At 42.3% G+C, this 26,243-nt stretch overlaps 1 protein-coding gene across 3 annotated transcripts in view; it reads right to left on the reverse strand.

Annotated features, from left to right (window-relative positions):
- The window catches only part of col24a1 (collagen type XXIV alpha 1), a 140,791-nt gene that overhangs the window by 89,832 nt on the left and 24,716 nt on the right, over nt 1-26,243 (reverse strand). For all 3 annotated transcript variants that reach the window (XR_015524176.1, XR_015524177.1, XM_087307931.1), the window contains exons 4-5: nt 7,343-7,396; nt 3,502-3,555 (exon numbers count right to left, since the gene is read on the reverse strand). Coding sequence is in view for 1 of the 3 variants with exons in the window: in XM_087307931.1 (XP_087164057.1) it covers nt 3,502-3,555; nt 7,343-7,396 (108 nt within the window). In the remaining 2 variants the exon portion in view is untranslated. The remainder of the gene's footprint in view (nt 1-3,501; nt 3,556-7,342; nt 7,397-26,243) is intronic.

Raw genomic sequence — 26,243 nt, forward strand, 5'->3', positions numbered from 1 at the left:
CCCTTCCTGATGAACTGGTGCCAAATATCAACAATAAGAACAGAATTTGCTGCGGTAGGAGAAGCTGTGTAAAGCTTTTCCTCATTTAATAAAGGACTTTCACCTCAATGCCGACACACAATGAACACCAGCTGGCATTTGAAGGCGTCAGGCGGGGAGCACAGGCGCTGGACCGTTCTGGAGGTCATTCTGGTTAAGGCGTTTCAGAATGACTATCGAGGAGCTCTCTTCATTTAGGCTCATTACTTCTGAACACAACTCTACATGCTGTGCTGGTTCTGAAAATGCTGACTGATTTCAGAGTTTTTTCAATATTTGCACTGGAATCAAGCCTGTATTGCAGTGTGAATTCCTCAACTCCTTCTTTCTCAGCTCATCGGGGACGAGATTACAGTCAGGACTAACTTTAAAACATACGATGTTCCTGTAAAGACCGAGGCGTGACCTCTGACCTCTGACCTCCAGCATCATAAACACTTCATCATTAACCTGTTTGACCACGAGCTGCACATCTGAACCAAGTGTGCCGCAAGCCTACGTTTGAGTGAAGGTTTCGGCCGTTAGATCGCCCCCTGGGGGCTGGCTGCAGTACAAGTCATAAAGCCCGCCTCCTCCGTGTTAATGAAGGAGACTTGAGCCCAAATAAAAAAAAATATTACACTTGCAATAAAATGTCCCGAAAGATAGTTCTGGTCGATTAAGGCACTGGTTATTGTGCTGAAATAGGTGCAGATCTTCATTTTTGTGAACAGTTTGTTTTTAGCAGTAATTTAATGCTGGGCGTGTCATCGTGGTTGACAGCTGTGATTGACAGTTTCTCAAAGCGCGGCGTCTGAGCTTCGGCAGGAGACTGAAGTAGACTGAAATGTTATTATTCGATTTCTGTGTTATTTTACCATGACAAAATGAGTTCAGCAGTAAACTACAGTTTCTGACATACATGATCCTGGTGGAACACTGTTTATTCGCTTTCAGAAAAGTTCAGGGCTTTTTTCGGGCTTTATTAGTTTGCTGATACACGCCTAGCCACCCAGATAGCAAAACACAGTTCCGGCTAGATTCTCGCCTGCCGGAGACTTATCTCTTAGAGCTCAGACTGACTAATGTTACCTCTGCTGGACCTACTCCGGATGCCTGGACTCACTGCCCGATTCCAGTCCGAGTCAATCGAGCCAGATGCGGCGGCCGAGCGAGCAGGCGCTGCCGCATGCGAGCCGCAATCAGCCCGCGACGCCGCGAGTAAGTTATGCGCTGCGGCCTGGAGCTGGCGCGATTGAATATATAAAACCCTCATATTTGTTAACGTTATTACATCCATTTGTGTTGATATGACAGCAAACGCATGCTGAGAAGTTCGGGGGGCGTAGTTGATTTTACATAAAGCGTTTGATTGGAAGCTCGACTCTGCTCATTTTCGCGGCTCCTCCTCTGGCTCCATCAGACAATCCTTCTGCGCATGTCTGGCTCCAATTTCAGCAGTCTTTTGCGACAGTTTGTGCCCGTCAAGCAGGCGTTTTGCCCTCAAGGCGTTCAATGGGAAAAAGGGCTGTCGCGTCGTCCATATTTTTTACAGTCATTGATCTGAACTCTGTGAGCGGCCGATGACGACACTGATTTATCTGATCTGAGGTCAGCCAGAGTCCATGTGTGATCTCACAGGTGCGCTGCTGAAGACGCCCGCTCTCGACTCCACATATCCACAGTCTCTCAAACCAACAAGCACTTTACAAACAGATTGTTGAGTTCAGAAATGATGAGTCAAAACTGAGTGAGCTTCTCTCCAAAACAAGCAGAGTAATCTGACAATCGGTAAGAGATATAATCCTGTATGCGGGCTTGAGAAGTCATTTATTTATTTTCTTTTCAGCTTAGTCCTTTATTAATCAGGCGTCACCACAGCGGAATGAACCACCAACTATTCCATCATAAGTTTTACACAGCGGATGCCCTATCCCGTATTGGGAAACACCCATACACACTCATTCACACACACACTCATACACTACGGCCAGTGTAGTTGATCAGTTCCCCTATAGCGCATGTGTTTGGACTGTGGGGGAAACCGGAGCACCCGGAGGAAACCCACGCCAACACGGGGAGAACATGCAAACTCCACACAGAAACACCAACTGACCCAGCCGAGACTCAAACCAGAGACCTTCTTGCTGTGAGGTGATTGTGCTGCCCACTGCACCACCGCGCCGCCTGGCTTGAGAATAAAGCATTATTATTTTTTTTTTTTAGGCAGAAGTTTGAAGTCTATCTCCTCCCAGGGCTTTAATGCTATAACCACCAAACTTGGGTCAGACCTTCAGAGTGGTCTGACTTGGGTTGCTATGTCTTTTCCAACTGATCCGACATTCGGTTTTCCAAAAACTGACCCGGAAAACTCAAAAAATCCCATTGACTTAACATTAAACCAACATCATTACTCTTAGATTCATAAAATTATTAGAAACATGATCTTCCACATCTGAAGAGGCTGTCAAGCTGTGTAAAACTACACATTAAATGGGGTGTAAGTTGTACCCCTGGAGGGCAAGAGCACCCCAAACTTGCCCATTGCCTTACAGTGCTGGAGAAGCCCATAGACTGCCATTGTAAAGATTGCAGACGGATATCTTCATACTGCAGTATGCTAGAGACACCAGGGCCGACTTATATCATTCATATTAGCAGGCAAGAAGCTTTGATGTCATCTTCAGCTGTCAATCAACTCCACAGCAACAAAACAGACTAACCTAGCAACCATTTAATAACAGCGATATCTCAGCACCAGAACACCATAGAGACATGGGGATTGGCTCATTTGACTCATGCTAGCAAACAGGACTTATGTTTGCTATATGCTACACATGCTAGCACTGATTAGCAACTAATGCTAATAAGGCTCTGCTAAGTGCTACAACAGGCTAGAAATGCTTACTACACTCTCAGAAATAAAGGTATGGGAGCTGTCACTGGAGTGGTGCCTTTTCAAAAGGTACAAATTTGTACCTAAAAGGTCCATAATAAATAAAACATTACAACAATAAACACACACACACACACACACACACACACACACAAACAAACACACAAACACACAAACACGCACACACAAAAACACACACACACACACACACACACAAAAACACACAAACAAGCACGCACACACACACACACAAACACACACACACACACACATACACGCACATACAAACACACACACACACACACATACAAACACACAAACACGCACACACAAAAACACACACACACACACACACACAAACACACAAACAAGCACGCACACACACAAACACACACACACACACACACACACACACACACACAGCTGTATTGTCTGTCAGCAGTAGACTGTCGGTGTGTGTGTGATGAACACACAGGTATTCAACAGGTTTGGACCTGTGGAGCTCCAGACGCCGCAGGTGATTACTGTAACACACACACACACTGATGGTGCAGGACAGCGAGCGGACACACACAACACACACTCACCTTTAGACCAGGTAAGCCAGGCGGCCCAGGGCTCCCGTGAGGACCAGGCGGACCCTGAAACACACACACACACACACACACACACACACACACACACACACACACACACACACACACACACACACACACACACACACACACACACACACACACACATGTTCTTCAGTATGGTGCAGAAATGAAGATGTGTGATTAGGGCTGCACGATTAATCAAGGAAAGATCTCGATCTCGACTGGCCCCTACACACACTCTTAACTCAGCTTTTCTAAGATTCAGGCAACTCTATTTTCAAGTTTGTTGCACATCTGCATTTTGAGCAACAGTAGAGCCGCACACAGCCCTGATAATATTAGTGTTGTTTTACCATATATCTGAGAATGAACAATAATAATAGGCCACTCATGTCAACCTTCATCTACATTTACAGAATCCTGAGAAAATCCTGATCTTGGTTTTAAGCAGAGGAAATGCTGATTCACGTTTCTGCAGCTCTTCATGTGATCATTCATCTCACACTGATCACGCTCAGCTCATTCACTCTATTGATGAATAAAGTGTTGACAGTGTTCTCAATCATTGAGCAGAGCTGAAGACACAACACACTCAGATTAACAGATCACACACACCCCAAAATAAGAGATTCACCAAACCAGAAGCTGTGCCTCATCTGCAGATAAAATGATCCACAACACTGTGATGTCTGCTGGATGATCAGTGAGTAGACGAGCGTCTCCATCACAGTAGAGCATCTCCTCCTCAGCTCCTGCACAGATCTCACTGAGACTGCACTGCGCTGCTGGGGTTCTCCACCGTGCTGTTTGCTCTACTCTAGTAGATGAGCTGCGCCTCAGAACACTAAACGCACTCATACACATGCTCTGTTATGCACATGTCATTAATGTTTGCACGTCTTTGCATTCCTGATAAGCCTTTTTCTGCAATAATCAGGAATGAGCTTAAACAGATGGATGGACACACAGCTACAGGCAACACTTCTCACTGACACTGACAGCAAGAGCGTTCCAGCACTCGACTAGTGTTACTCCTGAAGTCTGCATCAATGTTTATAGCAGGCGTGCTCAAACCTTCTTATATAGGTTTATCAAGCTGTATTACAAAGCTTACATCAATAATTTAAAAATAAATAGAAAAGACTTTAAGCATATTAATTAATCCTGTAGATGTTTTATAATGAATCTATTATAGTGAAAACATAAGAGCTCCATGTATACAGTATAGGGTTTCATGCTGAATCCAGTAGTCACGCTGCACCTCTCTTCATCTACAGCATTCAGTTAAAACATTTATTCAAGTTTGATTTTTGTAGCTTATAAATAAAACTAATGAAAGGTTGTGTTCGATTAGAAATGACAGAGTGTGTTAAATCCATTAACCCCAACCCTCCCCAACATTCACCCTGTCTTCTAAGGCCCGTTTACACTGATGTGTTTTCGTTTACAACTGCATAAGTTTTGCTACGGTTACGCCGTCCGTCCACACTACGCCAGAGTTCTCGAGTGCTGAAAACAGAGTGTTTAGGAAACGCTGGAGAGGCTGTCTTCATCCTGAAACGCTGCTGCTCCATCCCAGTGTGGATGAGGGAAACGGAGGCGGAGCTGCAGACATTCGCCTCTCTGATTGGGGCTTTTCCTCAATATTCAGTAGCCCACACACAGTTCAGTTCTGCATCCTCTCCTTCAGACTTCACAAGTTTGATCAAGGCTGCAGTCTCCCCTCCCTTAGTTTGATATGGAAAACAGACTACCGAGGACACGGGTAAATCTTTAAAGGGAGCAGTGTACTGTATAACCTCATTCACATCACCCTGCCTACGCCGTTTCACTTTCTCAACAATAAAATGTAAACTTGATATAAGGAACTGCCTATTTTCATTTTAATATTAGCAACTTAACAGACAGCAGAAATGTTGAGGCGTCGTGCTGCATATATGAGCGTCATCTTCACTGTGTGCATATTTATAACACAACTGAGCCGATAACAACTGCCTCCTTTCAGTGAACATATGAAGCACAGCCTCTCTTCTGCTGAATATCAGATTAATAATCGATTATGGCCATTATAAAAGTAGAACATGCAATAAGTTTAAACATTATAGGAAATAAAGGCAAGCGATCAGTCAATATACAGAATACATCAATCATTAACTTATCTTTGCGCTCAGTCAAACACGTTACCTGAGAACAAGTAATAGATTTAAAAGACCAAAGTCGGGGAATATGTCATTAGATAAAGACAACAAGATGAATGAAATATCCCGTTTAATAAATATAGTGAGATTAGATCTAACAGGAGATGCTTGATGAGCAGTCCGACCAGCACAGCTCTCATCTGGGTAGATATGCTGCCGCGCATGCCCAAGAGAGAGTGTGTGTGTGTGTGTGTGTGTGTGTGTGTGGTCACGTGATGTGTGTTTCAGTGTTTTGGTGTGGACGGAGAGCAGTTCAGAAACGCTGGGTGTGGACGCAGATCTTTTCATTCTAAAACACTGTTTTAAAACTAGGCCCTGTTTACACTAGAGCAGTTTAGTTTTACAACGGTATTTTACAATGAAACTAGTGTAAAGAGGCCTTAGAGAAGCAGATTCAACGTTATAGTTACTGTACTTTCACTGTGTGTATCTGAGATGAATAAAGCTTAATCATATTTTTATGGATTGTTAGAGTTCCTTGTGTGTTTTACTAACTCTAAATGTCTTGTTTTACTAGTGCATGTGTGTATTTACATGTCTAACACCTAAATTAAGCATTAGGTGGTTGAAACACTGCATAATTGTGATGATATGACACGTCTTTAGTGGAGTCGAGTTAAAAAACACAAATAAAGAAGCACTTTCCCACAGTCCCTTACTGAGAGCTCTGCTCAGCGCCAGCTCTCCCGGCTAAACGCAGATTGCGACTGCTTAAACAGAGCAGTGCTCGTAATATCGAGAGAATAAATGGCAAAAGACAGCTGTGAAACATAACCTGCTTTGACTTTTCGTAGGGAATCGTTTAGATCCCTTTTCGTTTAGATCTTTATAGGGTCAGAGTTTTTTTAGTTAACACCGTCTATCACTGAATGTGTCAGGAATACTGAAAACAAAACCAACGTAACCGCGCTGTCTTTTTCCAGCTCAGCACCACACACAAACACCAGCACCAGGGACTTTACACTTCTCACCTTAAAACAGAACATCTCCTGCGTCTCTGTCTTCTGTAAGAGCTGAACTCTATCAGTGTGTGAGAGATGGAGAGAGGCCGTGTTCACTCCGCTCCGCGCTGAGATAGAGTGTGCTTTTATTAATCAAACGTCCTCGTCTTGCGCAACACAACGAATCCCTTATGAATCTCGTTGCCATCGCTTTTACTAATCGATTTTTATGGATTGGTTGTTGCAGCTCTGCTGAAATGAAAGTGTTTCAGATGTCTGAGTCAGCCTGTGTGTTAGGATATCTATAGTCTAGTGTCTCTGAGACAGTGACAGAACTCACATGTAGCAGGAATAACCCTGATACAGTCATCTAACGTCTGCAGTTGGTCTCCTCCTCCTGAGTGAATCAGTGTTTGTTTGCCGTCTCCTCATACTGCAGTTCCTCATCGCGTCTTCTCATCTAATGCTCTCCAGTGTCTGACAGCTCCCTGTAGAGTATGACTGACTGAAGCACTAGTGAAGTGTGAGGAGTGTGTTTACTGCGCACATTCTGTGTGTAAGAAACTCAGCTGACTGACAGTGTGCTCCTCAGAGACATGTGATTGGCTGATTGACGATGTGTGTTCAGATCTGCTCAATGAACGAAGCTGCCAATGAAACACAGCGCCCAGCACTGACCCACTGACTTACCCGAGCTCCTCTCTTTCCAGGGGGTCCGGGCAGACCTGGGGGACCGGCGGGGCCCTGAAGAAGAAGAAGAAGAACAAGTGTTTATGACGAGCTCAGAGAACACACCGTCTGATCAGATCATACACACACATTACTGACACACAGCTGAGCAGTGTGTGCACTATACACTGTAAACACAGATGGGCATGGGCCAGTACACGATCCTGACGGAGTGATAACCTCGGAGAAAAACATCATGGGGTCACAGAATTATGATCACTGCTCTAAAATCTGCTCTTATTAAATGTCTGGATGTTTGTTTTCCTCCACAGCATTGCTCAGTCTGATGTGAAAGTGTGTGTACAGAGGTTGTGTGTATAGTTAAGTGTGTATTGTACTTGTGCAGTAGTCGGTGTAGTTTACCACTCCGGGATGTTAGTCATGTACAGGTTTAAGACAGCTCTTATGTGCAGTGTCGACTTCATATTCATCATTCTGTTTATTCATGTATACCATGGACAATACAGCTTGACTTGATACTGTGTACACGTGTGTGTGTGTGTGTTTGTGTGTGTGTGTGTACTGGTTTTAGTGGTTTACAAGGACTAAAATGAGTATAAGTGCATGGTTAGGACCCACTGTGGGAATTAAAATGTTAATGTGGTTTATGAGGACACGCCTTGTTTCCTTGTAATTAAAAATTTTTATATTTAATTATTTTCATTGTTTGTATAACAAGCGTTTTCTTCCTGTAAAATATACATTACACCCATAGAGTCCTCATAAACCACTGAAACCAACATATGTGTGCTTTAACATTGCACTAGCTCTTTAATTAAACATAAAGCTTGCAGGAATAAAACAGCTGAACGCATAAAGCTGAATAACCTACTACTACTGATTATTATTATTATTCGGTCACAAGATGGCGCCAAACAATCAAGAACAGCGGAGTGACATACATTCATTCATTCATTCATTCATTCATTCATTCATTCATTCATTCATTCATTCATTCATTCATTCATTCATTCGTTTTCTTTTCAGATTAGACCCTTTATTTATCAGGGGTGGCCACAGTGGAATGAATCGCCAACTTATCCAGCATATGTTTTACGCAGCTGCAACCCAGTACAGGGAAACACCCATACACACTCATTCACACACACTCATACACTACGGCCAGTTTAGTTGAAACCGGAGCACGCGGAGGAAACCCACAGCAACACGGGGAGAACATGTGTGTATATATATATTTGGGCTGCACAATATGTGGTTTCAGCATCGATATGGCAATGTGTGTGTCCACAATAGTCACATCACATGATATGTTGAGTTGGATTGTAGATGAGCAGGATCCACAGGTGAAAACAGGAGATTTGTGGAGACTCTGCAGAATCTGAGCATGACAGAGTTCATCATCTGCATGTGTTTAAAGGCCTGTGACTGTGTCAGCATTTTAGAAAGCGCTTTAATAGAGAATAAAGAAGTTTAATAAAGAATCAGTTATTGAACAATTAATATGACGAAGACTACGCTTTGTTAATTTACATTCGATTATTTCATTTCTGTATCTGAATACTGTTAGACTCTCCACAGAAAACCAGAAATCACTGTTTATTTACGTATAGATTTGCTCCTTTGTGTTTATTTATGACTATTTTGTTTATTGGGCATATAATATATCACAGAAATATATTTATATTTCACTTCTCTATAAAATCATCCCCCAATTAATCTAAAGTATTTATAAAAAGAGTTACTAAAGTCATCTGGTGAAATTATATCACAATATATAGCACTATATATCACAGAGAAAAGCATATCACATTGTCTAATATTTCCAGTGTCGTGGAGCCCTAATACATATACAGACTAATAATCCAGATGATTGACAGTTCCCACATGAGTCTGTGTTGTTTAATCAGAAGTTCTCTGAGAATAGTTGTCATGATTGATTGACCAATCAGTATTCCAGAGAGTTGTGTAATAAATATATTAAACATCATTTAAACAAATATCACTAAAGATTAGATTTGTGCTGAGTCAAAGCGCAGTTACTGACTATTACCACATGCCTAATGCAGCTTCAACTAACAATTATTCAGCTAAACGCAAAAGAAGATATTTTGAAGAATGTTGTAAACCGGTCACCATTAACTTTCACTGTGTCTGTCCTACTTATGGAAGTCAATGGTTACCGGTTTTTAGCATTCTTCATGAAGGTCTGAACGCCCTTGAGGGAGAGTAAATAATGAGTAAATCTTCATTTCTGTGTGAAGCGCCCCTTCAAAAGCAGAACGATGAGGAAATATCCAGGTTTGCAGCGCATGTCTTGAGGAATCTTGTGTAAACAGAGCAAACGCAGGTCTATAAAAGTTTCCACTGACCCGCTCTGATGCTCATCAGTCTTCGAGGAATGACACTCGCCTGCAGCGCCGCTAACTAAACAACCGCAGGTCTCCAAAACTGCATTGATAATAATAATAATAATAATAATAATAATACTATTCATAATAATTATAATAATAATTACAATAATAATATTAATAATAATAATACTAATAATACTATTAATAATGATGATAATAATGATGATAATAATAATAATAATAATATGAAAAATGATAATAATAATAATAGTATTAATAATAATAATAATATTAACAATAATAATAATAAGAATATTAGTAATAATTATAACAATAATATCAATAATAATAATAATAATAATAATAATAATAATAATATAAGTAATAATAATAATAAAATATCAATAATATTAATATTATTAATAGTAATAATGAAAATAATAATATAAATAATAATAATAATAATAATAATAACAATAATAACAATAATAATAATAATAATAATACTAGTCATAATAATAATAGTAATAATGATAATGATAATAATAATAATAAAATATAATTTAATAATAATAATAATAATATTCATAATAATAATAATAATAATAATAATAATAATGATAATATTAATAATAGTAATAATTTTCACACATCTAACATAATAATAATTCTCACACATATAAGTCTAAACACAGCCTCATTAGTGCAGACCATAGAGACATCTGACACATGCAAATATATGCAAAGGACATCATATATACAACCATCAAGCTCATATTGAGATTTCTCTTCTCTTCTAAAATTCACAGTATGTCATATACAGCATTTCATATTTTTCTCCAACCATTTACAAATATGTACATACATCTTGTAGATATGATTACATTAATGTGCGTATATGAACACATATATAAAGCCATAGCCAGTACATTTGAGCGTGAGTATAGGGTTGTTGACGTGATGTTGCAGGTTTACTGTCACACATCAGTGACATGAAGACAGTTAATAATACTGCCATCATTCACATGCTAATCTTCGTGTTGTGATGGCTCAGTGGTTAGTATTGTGGCCTCGCAGCAAGAAGGTTTCTGGTTTGAGTCTCGGCTGGGTCAGTTGGTGTTTCTGTGTGGAGTTTGCATGTTCTCCCCGTGTTGGCGTGGGTTTCTGCTAATTGAAAAAGGTTTGACACACGTGCGTGGAGAGAATGTTCATTACTCATAAAGTCATCTAAATGAACAGCGCTGCATGAAGATCAGTGTCCAGTAGTCTAGATAAACCACTCTCCTGCTACTGTATGTTCCTAAAGGAACCAAACACCAGAACACATGCGTTAAGCTGACAGTCATATCTGTGCCCCACACTGCTATAAACACTATGAGGACACATCAGCTAGCGCCCCACATATATTACACTAACAAGACAACATTGGCTGTGTTTGGTGTAATTTCCAGCAAATTCATTCTTCCGGTTTGAAACTAACTGTTGAAGCTGCGTCAAGCCGATTACACCCTTGTGTGTGTTCCAGCGTGTAGACTGGACGTCTGTCCCGGCGAGTACATCATGACGTCTCTGAGTGTGCTGCATTCATTCATGAGTCAGACTTGGTTCCAACCAATCAGCGCGCTCTATTATGTATGCGGTGCAGCTTCATTAATATGCATGATCGCTTACAAGACCTGTTACAGTGTTCAGACGGCAGAGAGACGGCACGCTGTGTTGCCAAAACAAGCTGAAGAAGAAGAACTGTTCAGAGACACGGCGGGTCAGTGTTGCGTTTACACATGTGCTGTAATGAAGGTTTAGTTTTAGTTCTCCGCTACGAGAGCGCTGCTGGACTTGGTCGTACGATTATAGTCTGAGGTTCACGATTATCATGCATTCATTCATTCATTTCAAACCCCACGAGTCCAGAAAATACGATGTAAACTCTTGTATTTGACAGTGTTGTTTATTGCTGCTCAGTAACTAATCAATACAGCAGGAAATAATATCAGAAAATAACAATAGTGCATTTCCCACTATGTGCTTGAAATAAGTGAATGTTTTAGACATTTAAACAGAAATAATTTGACACTGTAAATTAATGACCGAACAATAAATAAATAAAAATTTGAATAAATAATAATAATTAAAACAATGTCTAATGCAGGGCTTGGAATTGCCGGTGCTGCCAACCTCAAAAATCTATCAGCACCAGAGAAAATGTAGGAGCACCACCATAAATGAATTGAGCACCACTGCACCGTGTGCATTAATGGATTTATTGCATCTGAAAACAACATCAATCAGACAAACAAAAACAGAAACAACTGTCTAACTCAGCGCTTCCCAACAGGGGGCACACAAGGGGGCCTCAGCTAGTGGGGGGGTCGCGAGAAATTTAAATAAATCTTCAGTAGTGGAGAATGAGAATTAGGAGAATGATCATGCTGCCTTAGTCCATTCATCCCTAGCTCAGTGCTCTTCAACTAACGGTCCGTGGATCAGTTGGTATCAGGCCGCACGAGAAATGATTAATTATTTCCGTTTTGTTTATTATCGGAGTCTGAATGATCTTTTATTTTGAAAAGTCTTTTATTTTAAACACTGACCGTATTCTCTCGCTAACATCTCGGTCACTTGAGCACCAAAATTTAACCCACAAGCAGCAAAATGAGTAAGAAACAGACGTCTGTGGAAAGTTTCTTTGCTAAGAGGAAAATGCCCAGTGAACGACCTGCGAACTGCCATGAACAGATCCGCAAGCCACTAATCAACAAATCAGGTGTATTCACCACGGCTGTGCAAGAAGATCAACTGATGGATATTGCAAATGACGGCGGCATGTCGTGTATTTCTAGAGTTTTCACAAGTTTGTTGTTTCTAATGGAGGTGCGCTTCCACCGCAAGTCACATGACAAGAATTAACCGATCCGCTTCAGCTTGTATGGAATATTCACACTTTGGTAAGACTAGTTTACTCAGAAAAACACAGACACTGCAGCGCTTTGTACTTTTCTCCATAAATAAAGCTTGTGTCAGAGACTGACAGCAATGATTCGTCACTCATCTTCTAAGAAAATAGTTGATGGTCGCATCTCTGCGGTAAAATCCAGCTTAAACCAGCTTAGGCTGATTGGCTGGTTTTAGCTGGTCGACCAGGCTGGTTTTAGAGGGGTTTTGGGCCATTTCTAGGCTGGTTTCCAGCCATTTCCAGCCTGGTCTTAGCTGGTCAGGCTGGAAAATGACCAGCTAAATCCAGCTAAAAACCAGCTTGCCCAGCCTGGTTTAAGCTTGATATAGCTGGTTTTGGCTGGTCATCTCCCACCCTGACCAGCTAAGTTCAGGCTGGAAATGGCCCAAACTCCTCTAAAACCAGCCTGGTTAACCTGATTTTTATTTTCAAACTAAATGCAGCGTCCCCATGACGCATGACGCGTGCCTGCTGGGTGTTCATCATTCAGTGAACACCCGTCATCTTCTCATCATTAGCTATGTTTCCATCCACCTATTTGCATATGCACATAAAAAAGCCAGTGTATGGAAACGCCATGATGCGCATAAATTTTGAAAATGCGCATAAAAAAACGTATGCGCCTAACTGGGTAGGATAAACTTTTTATTCGATAAGAAAAGCTGCACATAAACTGTGATGGAAACACTTTTACAGCACAAACTCCAGCATGCGCATTAAAAAGGTCATGTGATTTTGTTAAAAGAGATCATGTGATGCTTAAAATGTGTGTGAATGGACAAAACGTCAGGCTGAGCACATCATAAACATCTGAAATGTTGTTTAAGTCATTATAAAACGCCTCACCATTTCAGTATTAGTGTTATTATATTATTAATGACCTCCAGAATCAAGAGCGCCTGTGCTCCGCGTCTGACACCGCGCGCTCACTGCAGGTCAGGATTGTCTTCTGAGGCGCATTCATTAAGAACAGATTGATGCAGCTTCTGCTACTGCAGCAAATGCAGGTTTTACTGTTGATATTTCTCAGGTGCGCCTGAGAAGCGTGAGCGTCATGTGCGCATCCCTCTCTATATTTCAGTCTGTGCTGCCTCCAGCGGAAATAATGAAGTGGCAGGAGCTTGCCTGAGTTCACAGCCTTAGTCAGAGTTAATCTAGTATGCATGGTTATTAGTCTCAGTCTCAGACTAGCGCACAGTTTAGCTGCAGCAGTTCTGTTCTGTGCAGAAACGAGAAGCCTTTACGATTAATTAACCGTGACGAATTAAAGCGCAGTTAACAGTGAAATCGGTTAATCGCTAGACTCACGTGTGGACTACAGCGCTCTGCTAATAACACTACTAGATTAGAGTCAGACTGTATGTGTGTGAGCTCCTGCATAGATCAGACGTGTACATGGCTCTGGGCTGAACATGTGTGCAGGTAGATCACTAATAAGAGCGGTGTGTGTTCCTGTGTTCACAGGTGGAGCTGCTGCAGTCCAGCGTTTGATCCGACACACAGTAAACCTGTAGAGTTTAGTGCTGGACACAACAGAACAGCGGATAACTCTCTCCAGCAGAACACAGCAGATCAGGGATGGATTTAAGACCGCGGGCAGGAGCTGCTGATGTCTGACAGATGCTGAGGACAACACAAACTGCAGTACGGAGAGGGCTGCGTCCCAAATCACACACGCACACTCATATCCACACCACTCTGGACACGGTCACGGTGAAGGTAGTGCATTAACAAGGGCACTTTAAATACTCACTTAGCGAAAGGGGAGGGGCTGATGATGAGGGGAGGAGCTAAGAATGAAGGGGAGGGGCTGATGGTGAGAAGAAGGAGCTGATGGTGAAGTGGAAGAGCTGATGGTGAATGGGAGGAAGTGATGATTATGATAAAAGGGAGGAGCGAATGGTGAAGAGGAGGTGCTGATGATTGAGGGGAGGAGCTAATTGTGAAGAGAAGGGGATAACGGTAAGGAGGAGGAGCTGATGATGTTGAAGAGGAGGAGCTAGTGCTGAGGAGGAAGAGCTAATGATTTTGAAGGGGTGGAGCTGATGATGATGATGAAGGGGAGGAGCTGATGAGGATGAGGGGGAAGAGCTGATGATGAAAAGGGAAGCTGATGATGAAGGGGAGGAGCTAATTGTGAGGGGAACGGGCTACTGGTGAAGAGAAGGAAGCTAGTGAGGAGGAGGAGCTAGTGGTAATAGGGAGGAGCTAATGGTGATTAAAGGGGAAGGGCTGATAATGATGAGGGGAAGCTGACTATGAAGTGAAGGAGCTGATAGTGAAGAGGAGCAGCTGATAAAGATAAAGAGGAGCTGGTAATGAAGGGGAGGAGTTGATGGTGAGGGGAGGAGCTGATGATGAGGGGGAGGAAAGGATGGTGAAGGGGAGGAGCTAATGATGAGGGGAGGAGCTGATGTTGGAGGGGAGCAGCTGATGAGGGGGAAATTACGGTTAGTGGGAGGAGCTGATGGTGAAGGGGAGGAGCTGATGGTGCAGGGAGGAGCTGATGGTGAAGGGGGGGAGCTGATGGTGAAGGGGAGGAGCTGATGGTGCAGGGAGGAGCTGATGATGAGGGGGAGGAAAGGATGGTGAAGGGGAGGAGCTAATGACGAGGGGAGGAGCTGATGTTGGAGGGGAGCAGCTGATGAGGAGGGGGAAATTACGGTTAGTGGGAGGAGCTGATGGTAAAAGAGAGGAGCTGATGGTGAAGGGGAGGAGCTGATGGTGCAGGGAGGAGCTGATGATGAGGGGGAGGAGCTGATGGTGAAGGGGAGGAGCTAATGATAAGGGTAGGAGCTGATGTTAAAGGGAAAGAGCTGATAAGGAGGGGGAAATTATGGTAAGTGGGAGGAGCTGATGGTGAAGGGGAGGAGCCTATGGTGTAGCGGAGGAGCTGATGGTGAAGGGGAGGAGCCTATGGTGAAGGTGTTTTATTTGAGACGACACTCCACTCCTGCAGGACACACTCGAGTGTTTGAGTGTGCAGTGTGTGATTAGGGACGCAACTGTTCTTAGTGTTGTGACAACCGCCATTCAAGACGTTCATAAACACACACTCTGAGCTCCAGAACACACTGCTGTGTGTGTGTGTGTGTGTGTGTGTGTGTGTGTGCACATCTGGAGGGGAGCTGTGCTGTGTGTTTGGGGTTTATGCAGCTGTTTTCAGATCAGTGGAAACTCTGAGACAGCAAACAGCTGGAGTATGAACACAGACGGGGAATATCGACATGTTCCCACTTTACAGACAACCGAGAGAGACTGAGAGAGACACACACACACACACACACACACACACACACACCTGGTTTCACAATGCTGAAAGAATCTGTCTTTGTAGCAAACATTGACGACTCTACACTTTTATGAGAGAGAGAGAGAGAGAGAGAGAGTGTGTGTGTGTGTGTGTGTGTGTGTGTGTGTGTAATGGCAGCAGTGTCCTCCTCTGTTCATGTTTCTGCTGTTCTGTGATGGTTGTGGTCTTCAGTCTTCATATCGGTGACGGTACGCCAGCCTTCAGTGCTAATCACACACAGCTCAGATCCTCCCGCTCGCTCTGCCGTTTACACTCTTCAGTCAAACCAATGTGGACGCTTCAGTTCAATCTGGATTTGGATGTGGCTGTGTCTGGGCCGGGAAAGTAAAGCTCTATGTGCTGATGTACTGTGGGTATATATCTGTGGCTGTGCTGAATGTGTTCAATAACTCTGTTCAGTTTTGGGGATCTTCATGCATCAGTACATGATCTGCAGTAATAACTTAGCTGAGTCCCTTTAGTTATTAGGGGTCGCCACAGCGGAATGAACCACCAACTATTACAGCATACAGAGGACAACCTTCCAGCTGCAACCCATCACTGGGAAACACCCATACACACTCATTCTCACACACACACACACACACACACACACACACACACACTCATACACTAGTGTCAGTGTAGTTGATCAGTTCCCCTATAGCGCATGTGTTTGCACTGTGCAGGAAACCGGAGCACCTGGAGGAAACCCACGCCAACACGGGGAGAACATGCAAACTCCACACAGAAACACCAACTGACCCAGCCGAGACTCAAACCAGCGACCTGAGTGCTGTGAGGTGACTGTGGGGCGTTGTGCCGCTTTATCATTTCAGTTCATTATCAACTGATGCACAAGTTAGACCAGTGGACAGCAACCCCAGTACTGGGAATACACACACACACATGCGCACACGCAAGCACACACACACACACACACACACACACACACGCACACACATGTATGCATAAAGACACACACACATACATACTTATGCACGCACATATGCATGCAGGCAGATCTGCACACACACACTTGCGCACGCGCAGACACACACTGTTCAGTTCACAGGGTTCGCCTCTGACAAGCTGATGTGCTGAATCACACACAATGTGCAGGACTGAGCGGACGCTTCAGGAACATTAGAGCACGCTGATTATTGATTATCAATCTAGAGGTATTCAGAGTTCCCAGCACTCATTACAGGGTGTTCAGAGGAACTTCAATCAGTTGAACAAACTCAAAAAGCATGAAACGTCTCCCACAACCCTCCTCCTGCCCCAATCCTGGAACATCCCACAATCTGGAGCCTCATGGCTTGTTAAGTGTGACGTCAGGTGAAGCGCTCTAGAGTAGATTCCACTTTAGTGTCATCACACATGTACAAGCACAAGGCAAAGCAATGCAGAGTAGGTCTAAGCAGGAGTGCAGCAGCAGCAGCGAGAGCAGGATCAGGGGTAAGATATAAAGAGCTGGGGTGTCATGTATCAACGCTGCGCACGCACAAAAACCTTTGCGTACGTTAGGTTTACGCTCGCATTTGGATTTACTAATGATGAAATGAAGGTGGGAATGTGCGCAGCTCCACGCCAACTTCATGGCTGGTGTACGCACATTCCTCGTGTGTGTCTGTTTCATTTCCATTGGCGACTCCTAGAGGCAGTTGTGTTGAACTGCACTCTACAAAGTGTCTTAAGCCGTGTAATGGCAGCTGTATGAGATGGGTTCATCCACATGTCTAGCAGGTTTATAAGGTTTCCATACCATGCAGTTGACCAGTCAAACATTAAAGCGCAATCTGCAGCGGTCGCCTGTTTTTTACCGATGTAATGGGAGAGATCAACTGCAGCAGTTCTCAAAGTGGGGGTTGGGACCCCCTGAGGGGTCGCGGCACAATAAAGGGGGGGGGGGGGGGGGGGGGGGGGGGGGGGGGTCGCCTGGTGATTTTCAAAAATCAATTAATTTTTATTAAACCTTAAGACTAACTGTATTTTATCAATAACCTACTGATGAGAGAAAAAATGTCGTTTATAGTTACTATAATCTATATAGTTACTATAGTAGCTTATAGTTACTAGTTCTATTGGATTGTGACTTCTCGGGTAATTACATTATACTAAAGACACAGCAATACTGTCAGATGCAGCAGATTTTGTAACATCAGGTTAAACTTTCTAGCCCATTTACAGCACTGACATACATTAAAAAAAAGAATATTAGGTCTATTGGTGTGTGCATCATTGCATACAAGGTTTCTGTATTTCTAACCACCACCTCAGAGAATATTGGGGGTCACGAGTCACTAGCATCGTCATTTTGGGGGTCGCGGTCTAAAAAGTTTGGGAACCCCTGATCTACCGCACACACATTGCTGTAAAGACACTATCTGAAGATGAATTTGCATACGTGAATCAGAAACATTTCCATTCAATAAATGTGCAAATAAAATATGATGCACAGACTTATTAATGATTCCTTCCTGTCTTCCTCGTGATGAAGAGTATATGCAAAATCTGATATGCAGCGGGAAAAGAAGAAAGAGTTCAGCAGACGCTGGATTCCAACCGAGTTCATACTCGAACGTGTCAAAATATGATGACATGCGTTTTACAAGCTACGCCACTCACGCTGTTAAAAACCTACACAATTTTACACCTTTACTTCGCAATATTTCTTTTTTAATAATAATATTTAATATTTCTCTTCAACTGCTCCAGAATGCAGCAGCACGAGTTGTCTTCAATGAACCTAAACGAGCACATGTCACTCCGCTGCTCATCCGTTTGCACTGGCTGCCAGTTGCTGCTCGCATCAAATTCAGAGCTCTGATGTTTGCCTACAAAGTGACTTCTGGCCTTGCTCCTTCTTATCTGCTCTCACTTCTGCAGATGTATGTGCCTCCAGAAACTTGCGTTCTGTGAATGAACGTCGCCTCGTGGTTCCATCCCAAAGAGGGAAAAAATCACTTTCCCGAACTCTCACGCTCAATCTGCCCAGTTGGTGGAATGAACTCCCTAACTGCATCAGAACAGCAGAGTCACTCTCTATTTTCAAGAAACCACTAAAAACTCAACTATTTAGTCTCCACTTCACTTCCTAACCTGCAATTGCCTCTCTGAATATCACACTAACTGTACAAAAAAAAAAAAAAAAAAAAAAACTACTAACACTTCCCTTCTTAGACTTTACAGACCTGAAACTTGCCTTTAGTACTTATTCATTGTTGCTCTTAGTTGTGTAAATTGCTTCCTTGTCCTCATTTGTAAGTCGCTTTGGATAAAAGCGTCTGCTAAATGACTAAATGTAATGTAAATGTTAATCCACTCAGTGCGATGTTCAGACTCGGACGCGGTGTTAACCGCATCAGCTACACTCTCCCTCTCTATTCTTTTTCTTTTGTTACTAAATTCCAGAGAACAAACTTGCAAATAACACCTTTATCTCCGGTCCACCTCTGAAAGCAGCACCTCCAAATCACATTCTGTTCAAAGTTTCTCTTCTTGCTTGTTTTGCCGTTGCTTTTTCATTGGCTTTTGCCAAAGTAGAGTCATTAGCATATTCATACGGGGGAGGAGTCAGGGAGGGGTTTTGCGCTCGTGCATGTTGCGCTCAGTTTCATGTTAATTCAGATGTATAAGGAGAATCAGCGTGGGATTCGGCGTACGCAGTGTTTCATACATCTGAATTATTTACTGTGTACACACATTTACAGAGTCGTGCATACGCAATGTTTTAGTTTGATTTCAGCGCAAGTCTTCGTACATGACGCCCCTAGTCTACACTGTACAAAATGGCTGTGATTTCAACAGTAAAAGACTAAACTCCATAACCTGGTTAACAGCATGTTTGTGTAATATATACGGCGAATAACCGTAAACTGACTTTCCCAGAATTCCCTGCATGGCACATCCCTTTATGCTTTCTGTTGACATTAATATGGATATGTTTAGTTGTTTCCCCATCAGTTATGCACATTAGTGTATCTAACATTGATCAGCTGTTTATTTGATGACTTTAATTGTATGTGTGTGACTATACTGGTGTTCAGTAGCTGTGTGAATGACACTGAGCACCTTCTATACACTCATACACTCTTCTGCTTGTGTGTAAAGGTGTTTGTGATGAGCATTGGTTCATTCCGTAACTTTCTCATCAGCACCTGCACATGGCTGTGTTAACGTGTCTATCTGTGTAACAAAACATGTGTAGATGCTGCTAATTCAAAATACAGACATAATACATCTAAATTAATCAAATACGCTAGTTTACTGTAAAAATGAGCAATTACTCTTACAGTTTGTACTGTATTTTTAACGGTAAGATACTGGCAACCACAGCTGCCATCTGTTTACCGTAAATTTAACGTATTTATTTGTTACAGTAATAGAGAAACTACAGTGATCTTTACAGATGGATGCACTGTCAGCTGAATGCACTGAACAGAGTTTAACAGGAGATGAATATATGTACAGGCTGCTGTTGATAATCAGAGGTGTGCAGACGGATATGAGCATAATGTACATGTGCTGTGCTGTCAAGATGATTTACTGTAGTGAATGTGTAGAGTTTACAATACATGTGCAGATATTGAAGAGTGCAGTGATCACCCTCACACACAGAACTGCAGTACAGCAGCAGGATATTGAAGAATAACTGCAGTACAATTAAGCACAACTGCAAAATGGCAATCCAGTGAAGGATAAACCCAGTTCAGACTCAGCACAGTAGAGTTCAGCAGTCTGAACACAAGTACACGGGTCTGTGCCGCACGTCTGCTGCTGTAGTCTACTGTGCCAATGCTGTGGTGAGAACGGTCCTGCACTTGTGCTCCAATGTTTGTTCTTCAACATCTTCAAGAATATTTCGTTTTCAGGGATGTTTTTAGGAGTTTATTTGCATAAACGAATATTCATTCATTCATTTTCTTGTCGGCTTAGTCCCTTTATTAATCCGGGGTCGCCACAGTGGAATGAACCACCAACTTATCAAGCAAGTTTTTACGCAGTGGATGCCTTTCCAGCCGCAACCCATGACTGGGAATCATCACACACACTCTCATACACTACGGACAATTTAGTCTACCCAATTCACCTGTACAGCATGTGTTTGGACTGTGGGGGAAACCGGAGCACCCGGAGGAAACCCACGTGAATGCAAACATGCAAACTCCACACAGAAACGCCAACTGAGCCGAGGTTCGAACCAGCGACCTAGCGACCTTCTTGCTGTGAGGCGACAGCACTACTTACTGCGCCACTGCCTCGCCTATCATTCGACATCATACAATGCCAAATTGGTGGACATCACCCTAATCGCAGTCATGCTGCGGTATACTTAAATAATGATGTTTTTTTGTGTCCACAAAACTGCACATTTCAGAAGTGAACTACACTGTAAAACTGCAGGGCTCCACTCAATATACTAATGCTGTTCCACTTCCAACACAAACTGATTAAGTTAATGTTTTAAACAAATTTAAGTGGATTGAACATAAAAAATTAAGTTTTCCCGATGAAATCTGAAGAATTGTGTTGATTCAACTCATTTTTAATATGTAGTTTAAACAAGCAAAAGCATGAGAGTAAAAGTGCAGTACTGCTTTAAAAGACTGCAGTAATTAGGGGGGGGGGGCTGTATTAAACTGTATGGGGAGACTCATCAAATGATAATAATAAACGTCTACAAAGCGCTGTTATACTAATGAAAGTCATGATCGCAATATATACTTATATATCCATGGCTGATATCTGATGGCCAGAGAGTGACTGATTTTTATAAATGGTCTGTGAATCAGTGTGTGTGTGTGATGCGGCAGGTGCAGACACTGTTGAGTACACCATCATTTAATAACTCACTCTAATGTGTGACAGGACTAAGAGTGGTCATACAGGAATATTCTCTCAATGCAAATGAGCAGCGGCTTCAACCCAGAAACAGAATAACAAGCCGACTGTCTTTCCTCAGTGCATTGCGATCTACATTGTAAAAGTGCCGTACACTGATAAACATGTTCACTTCTGCTCCAAATATCTAAGAATTCTTGAATCAAGCAGCATTTAGTATAAGGTATTGTGCTGTTTTCAGAAATGATTAATTCCTTAAATCAAGCTAAATGATCTGCCACTGGGGTAATCAAATATTCTAATGTCAAAGCTAAAACAAGATTATTTCGCCCCGGCAGATGTGTAGCTTGCTTTGAGGGAAAAACTCAGCTCATGTTGACTTTATTTCTGAAAACAAGACACAACGCCCTCCAGACAATGCTCTTGATTAAAGAATGTTCAGATATTTGCACTACAAACCTTTTTTTGTGGTGTAGAATAAGCTGAAATTAATCTTTCACTCACTCATTCATTCATTCATTCTCTTCTCAGCTTAGTCCGCTTATTAATCTGGGGTCACCACAGTGGAATGAACCACCATCTTATGTTTTACATATGTTTCTGCATTTGTTTTACACAGCGATGCCCTTCCAGATGCAACCCAGTACTGGGAAAGACCCATACACTCTCATTTACACACACACACTCATACAGTACGGCCAGTGTAGTTGATCAGTTCCCCTATAGCGCATGTGTTTGGACTGTGGGGGAAACCGGAGCACCCGGAGGAAACCCACACCAACACGGGGAGAACATGCAAACTCCACACAGAAACACCAACTGACCCAGCCGAGACTCAAACCAGAGACCTTCTTGCTACCCACTGTGCCACCGTGCTGCCCAAGCTGAAATGACTCAAATGAAAATGTAAAACTGATCAAATCGGCCTGTTTCCAGCGCTGTAAAGTGTATAAAGGCCCTCATAACCCGCCAGCACCCTTATGCTAGATTAATCCCGCTCTGAACAAGTGACAGAATGAAATATTAAAGATGGGACTGATTTCTGGGCTGCAGAAGCAGCGATGGTGATGCTTTCCATCTCGCTCAGTGATCTGTAGCTCGGAGGTGTAATTAGAGTCAGAGCAGCCGAGGAGAGCTGCGTTTGGACAGAATCTGCAGAGGAATGCAGCGTATCCCTCCGCCAACACAGAGCACTTCAGGTGACGTCCAACACAAATATCCTTAACTCATGTCTCATATCCACATATCCTCACACTAACCAATCATGCGAACGCCTCAGTGTTCGGCATACAAATGTGCAACTGCTCAAACATGAATTAAACATCAGTTCTTCAGGCCGTCATCAGGAGCACTTCCAGAATCATCATCCGCTTCCTGGCTCTCTCGTTTGTTGGCGTGACTGAAGTTATTCACTCCGGCCTACTGACCTATACTTGATAAACAACGGTCCTGCACCCCGCTGAGGGTATTTCATGTATTTAGAAGTGGCCAAGCTTTGATCACAATGCTTTAATGGAAGCAGAAGTGTTTGCAGAGTTATGGATATCGCACAGCACGAGCTCATGCTAGCTCAGGATTAGGCCCACACTGAACCTGCGCGCGCAGAATTCTGCAGATGTTTAGCCCATCATTAATTCTGCTTATTTACCTGTGCAAATGTGTGTAAGTTTAGATTTATTCAGTTTCTAAAGTAATTACAGTAATATTACTGACTCATATGAAAATATCCTTCTGATATATGCACAATACAGTGTGTACAGTCATATTTTCTGTCTTTTAGAGGAGATAATATATGAGAGACTTGCTTTGTTTACCAAATATTGGATTTAGATTGTAAACATGAAATAAAAGTTAAAAAGGTGTTACTTTTTATTTCACATATTAGGGCTCTATCATGCACCCAGTGCAGTGTGGCGTAAGGCGCAGCGCAGTAGTCTTTTGGTAGTTTCAGCTTGGAGCAAGAGTGGTTTTGAGGCGTTTAAATAGCAAATGCATTAGCGCTTATATGTGCGCCCATAGGCGTTCTGCTCTAAAAAGGAAGGTGTTCTGAGGCGGACCGCTGGCGTGTTGCTATTTGGAGAAACTATAATAGATTTTTCATTAGACCAAAACTAACCCGGTCTAAACTCCAGCACAGAGTTGCACCTCACTTACACACTGCTTAATACACACAAGAGAGCAATAGGCAAATATCTTTACATATGAAAAAAATGTAAATATTAAGGATATATATGGGATATAATAAGAATAGATATAAAATATAAATATAAAGGATTAAAATATTACAAAACATATTATTTTCTAGCCTACATAAATATGAAAAATCACTGCTTTTATGTCTTCTTCATCTCGGGAGGCTTTTTCAGTTCATTCATAACAATTTGCTTTTGTATAATGTTATCATTATTAGCAGTATTATTTATTATATCCATATTTATATTTGTTTTATTAAAAACAAGCTTAGATTTGTCCTCCTGCAGGTTTTAGAGCATATGGGGCACAGCATGTGTTTTAGGATATAACTCAGGTTTTTGAGCACACTTCATTATTATTGTTCATTTATTCGTTTGCTGGAAATTAGAACTGAATTTAGAAATAGTTTTGAAACGAATATTTGCGCTTAACAAACAAAATTAATTATTTATAGATGATGTCTGTGCGTAAAGGTTTCCCTATCCAAGAGCGAATGTGATCCATTATCTCTCATTCTCACGCAGTAGATGCTCTGTTTAACAGTGTTCTGTTAATAAGCTGTGAACTGTTTGCTTGTGAAATGCTCATTTTTTCCACTTAGACTTACTTTGCGTGCTGTAAATAGTGAATGTGCTCTTGGCGTGACGCAGCTGACTCTTAAAGGGAATGGGAGATGAGACTCTGATTGGTTTATTCTCAAAACACACCTATAACTTATTAAGAGAATAAGCTCAACCCTTTTAGCCCATGAGCCACGGCGCAAGGCAGATTTCCCGTCCGTAAATTAGCAAAAACGCGTCTGACACGCCCTGAAAGCATTTGCGCCCTGCGCTTTGCGCTCTGCGCATGGACCGACAAAATAGAGCCCTTAAGGTTTTAGTTATGATACTCCCAAAATAATTCTGCATAAATCTGCATATTTTTAACACAATTCTGCACAGAAACAGCCAAATCTGTCCGGCGTCTGGCCCTGCTCATAATGAACTACACAGCTGAATATCTCACAGTCTTAAATATCACGGCTTATTATTCTCCTTATTTTCTGCTTTGGCATCTACGTTGCAAGAGATGCAATAGAAATGAAGATATTGCATTAATTGATCACACATTATTGAATTCCTTTCGTGTGGTTTCCTGGAGGCCTATATGCAGTGGCCAATACAGATTTAAATTGAGATTAATTGTTGGCATTGTACACTGATATGATCTACTATTTTAAAGGAGTTATAGTTGAAAGCAGACTGCTGAGTGACACTGAACACATTACTATATACTGCAGCAACACCTCCACCTTCAACACAAGGCTCATGTTTATGATGATATCCCTCAGGTGTAGACTCTATACGATCATCTGGTTTTAGCCAGGATTCTTTCAGAGAAAATCTAACTATTAATTCATTAGCAAAAGGGGATTTAGAGGAGTGATCTACCTTGTTTTACCTTACACTTATCTTTATAAACAAACTTGTGAACACAAGAGAGGGGAGTTAGAGCTGATCATTTGACAGATTTACTACAGTCTCCTAGACTGTGACAGTATGTTGACACAGAGCCCCTCGAGAAGCAATTTTGGTCAGAATAAACTCTGGGAAACATCACAGTTCTGTCCTTACACTACCCAACATCAGACAGCAAACCCAGCCTCAAAACAGACTCGAGTTGCGGGAAATAAGCAGTCAAACACAGATGCACATTAGCTTTTAAAATTCATTCATTCATTCTTTTTTCAGCTTAGTCCCTTTATTAATCAGGGGTCGCCACAGCGGAATGAACCGCCAACTTATCCAGCATATGTTTTACAAAGCGAATGCCCTTCCAGCTGCAACCCATCACTGGGAAACACCCACACACACTAATTCACACACACACACACACACACAACAGCAGATTTAGTCTACCCAATTCACCTATACATGTCTTTGGAGCACCCGGAGGAAACCAACGCCAACACGGGGAGAACATGCAAACTCCACACAGAAACACCAACTGACCCAGCTGAGACTCAAACCAGAGACCTTCATGCTGTGAGGTGAACGTGCTGCCCACTGCGTCACCGCCCTGTCCTGCTTTCAAAATGATTGCATTCAACGGTTTCCTCCACCCTCGGCCAGTTCAACACCCTCCTCTGTTCTGTTGGAGATAGACACTCAAACTAGATTGGTATGGAGGGAGAGTAAACTTTAGGGTGAGCTGTGCCTTTACGTTCCTCAGTTTTAAACTTTAAATGTTTCCAAAATCCATCAAGCGAGAGCAGCTCGTCTCTTT

The sequence above is a fragment of the Danio rerio genome, chromosome 23 (assembly GCF_052040795.2).
Source record: "Danio rerio strain M-AB ecotype USA chromosome 23, GRCz13ab, whole genome shotgun sequence".
Classification (NCBI taxonomy): Eukaryota; Metazoa; Chordata; class Actinopteri; order Cypriniformes; family Danionidae; genus Danio; species Danio rerio.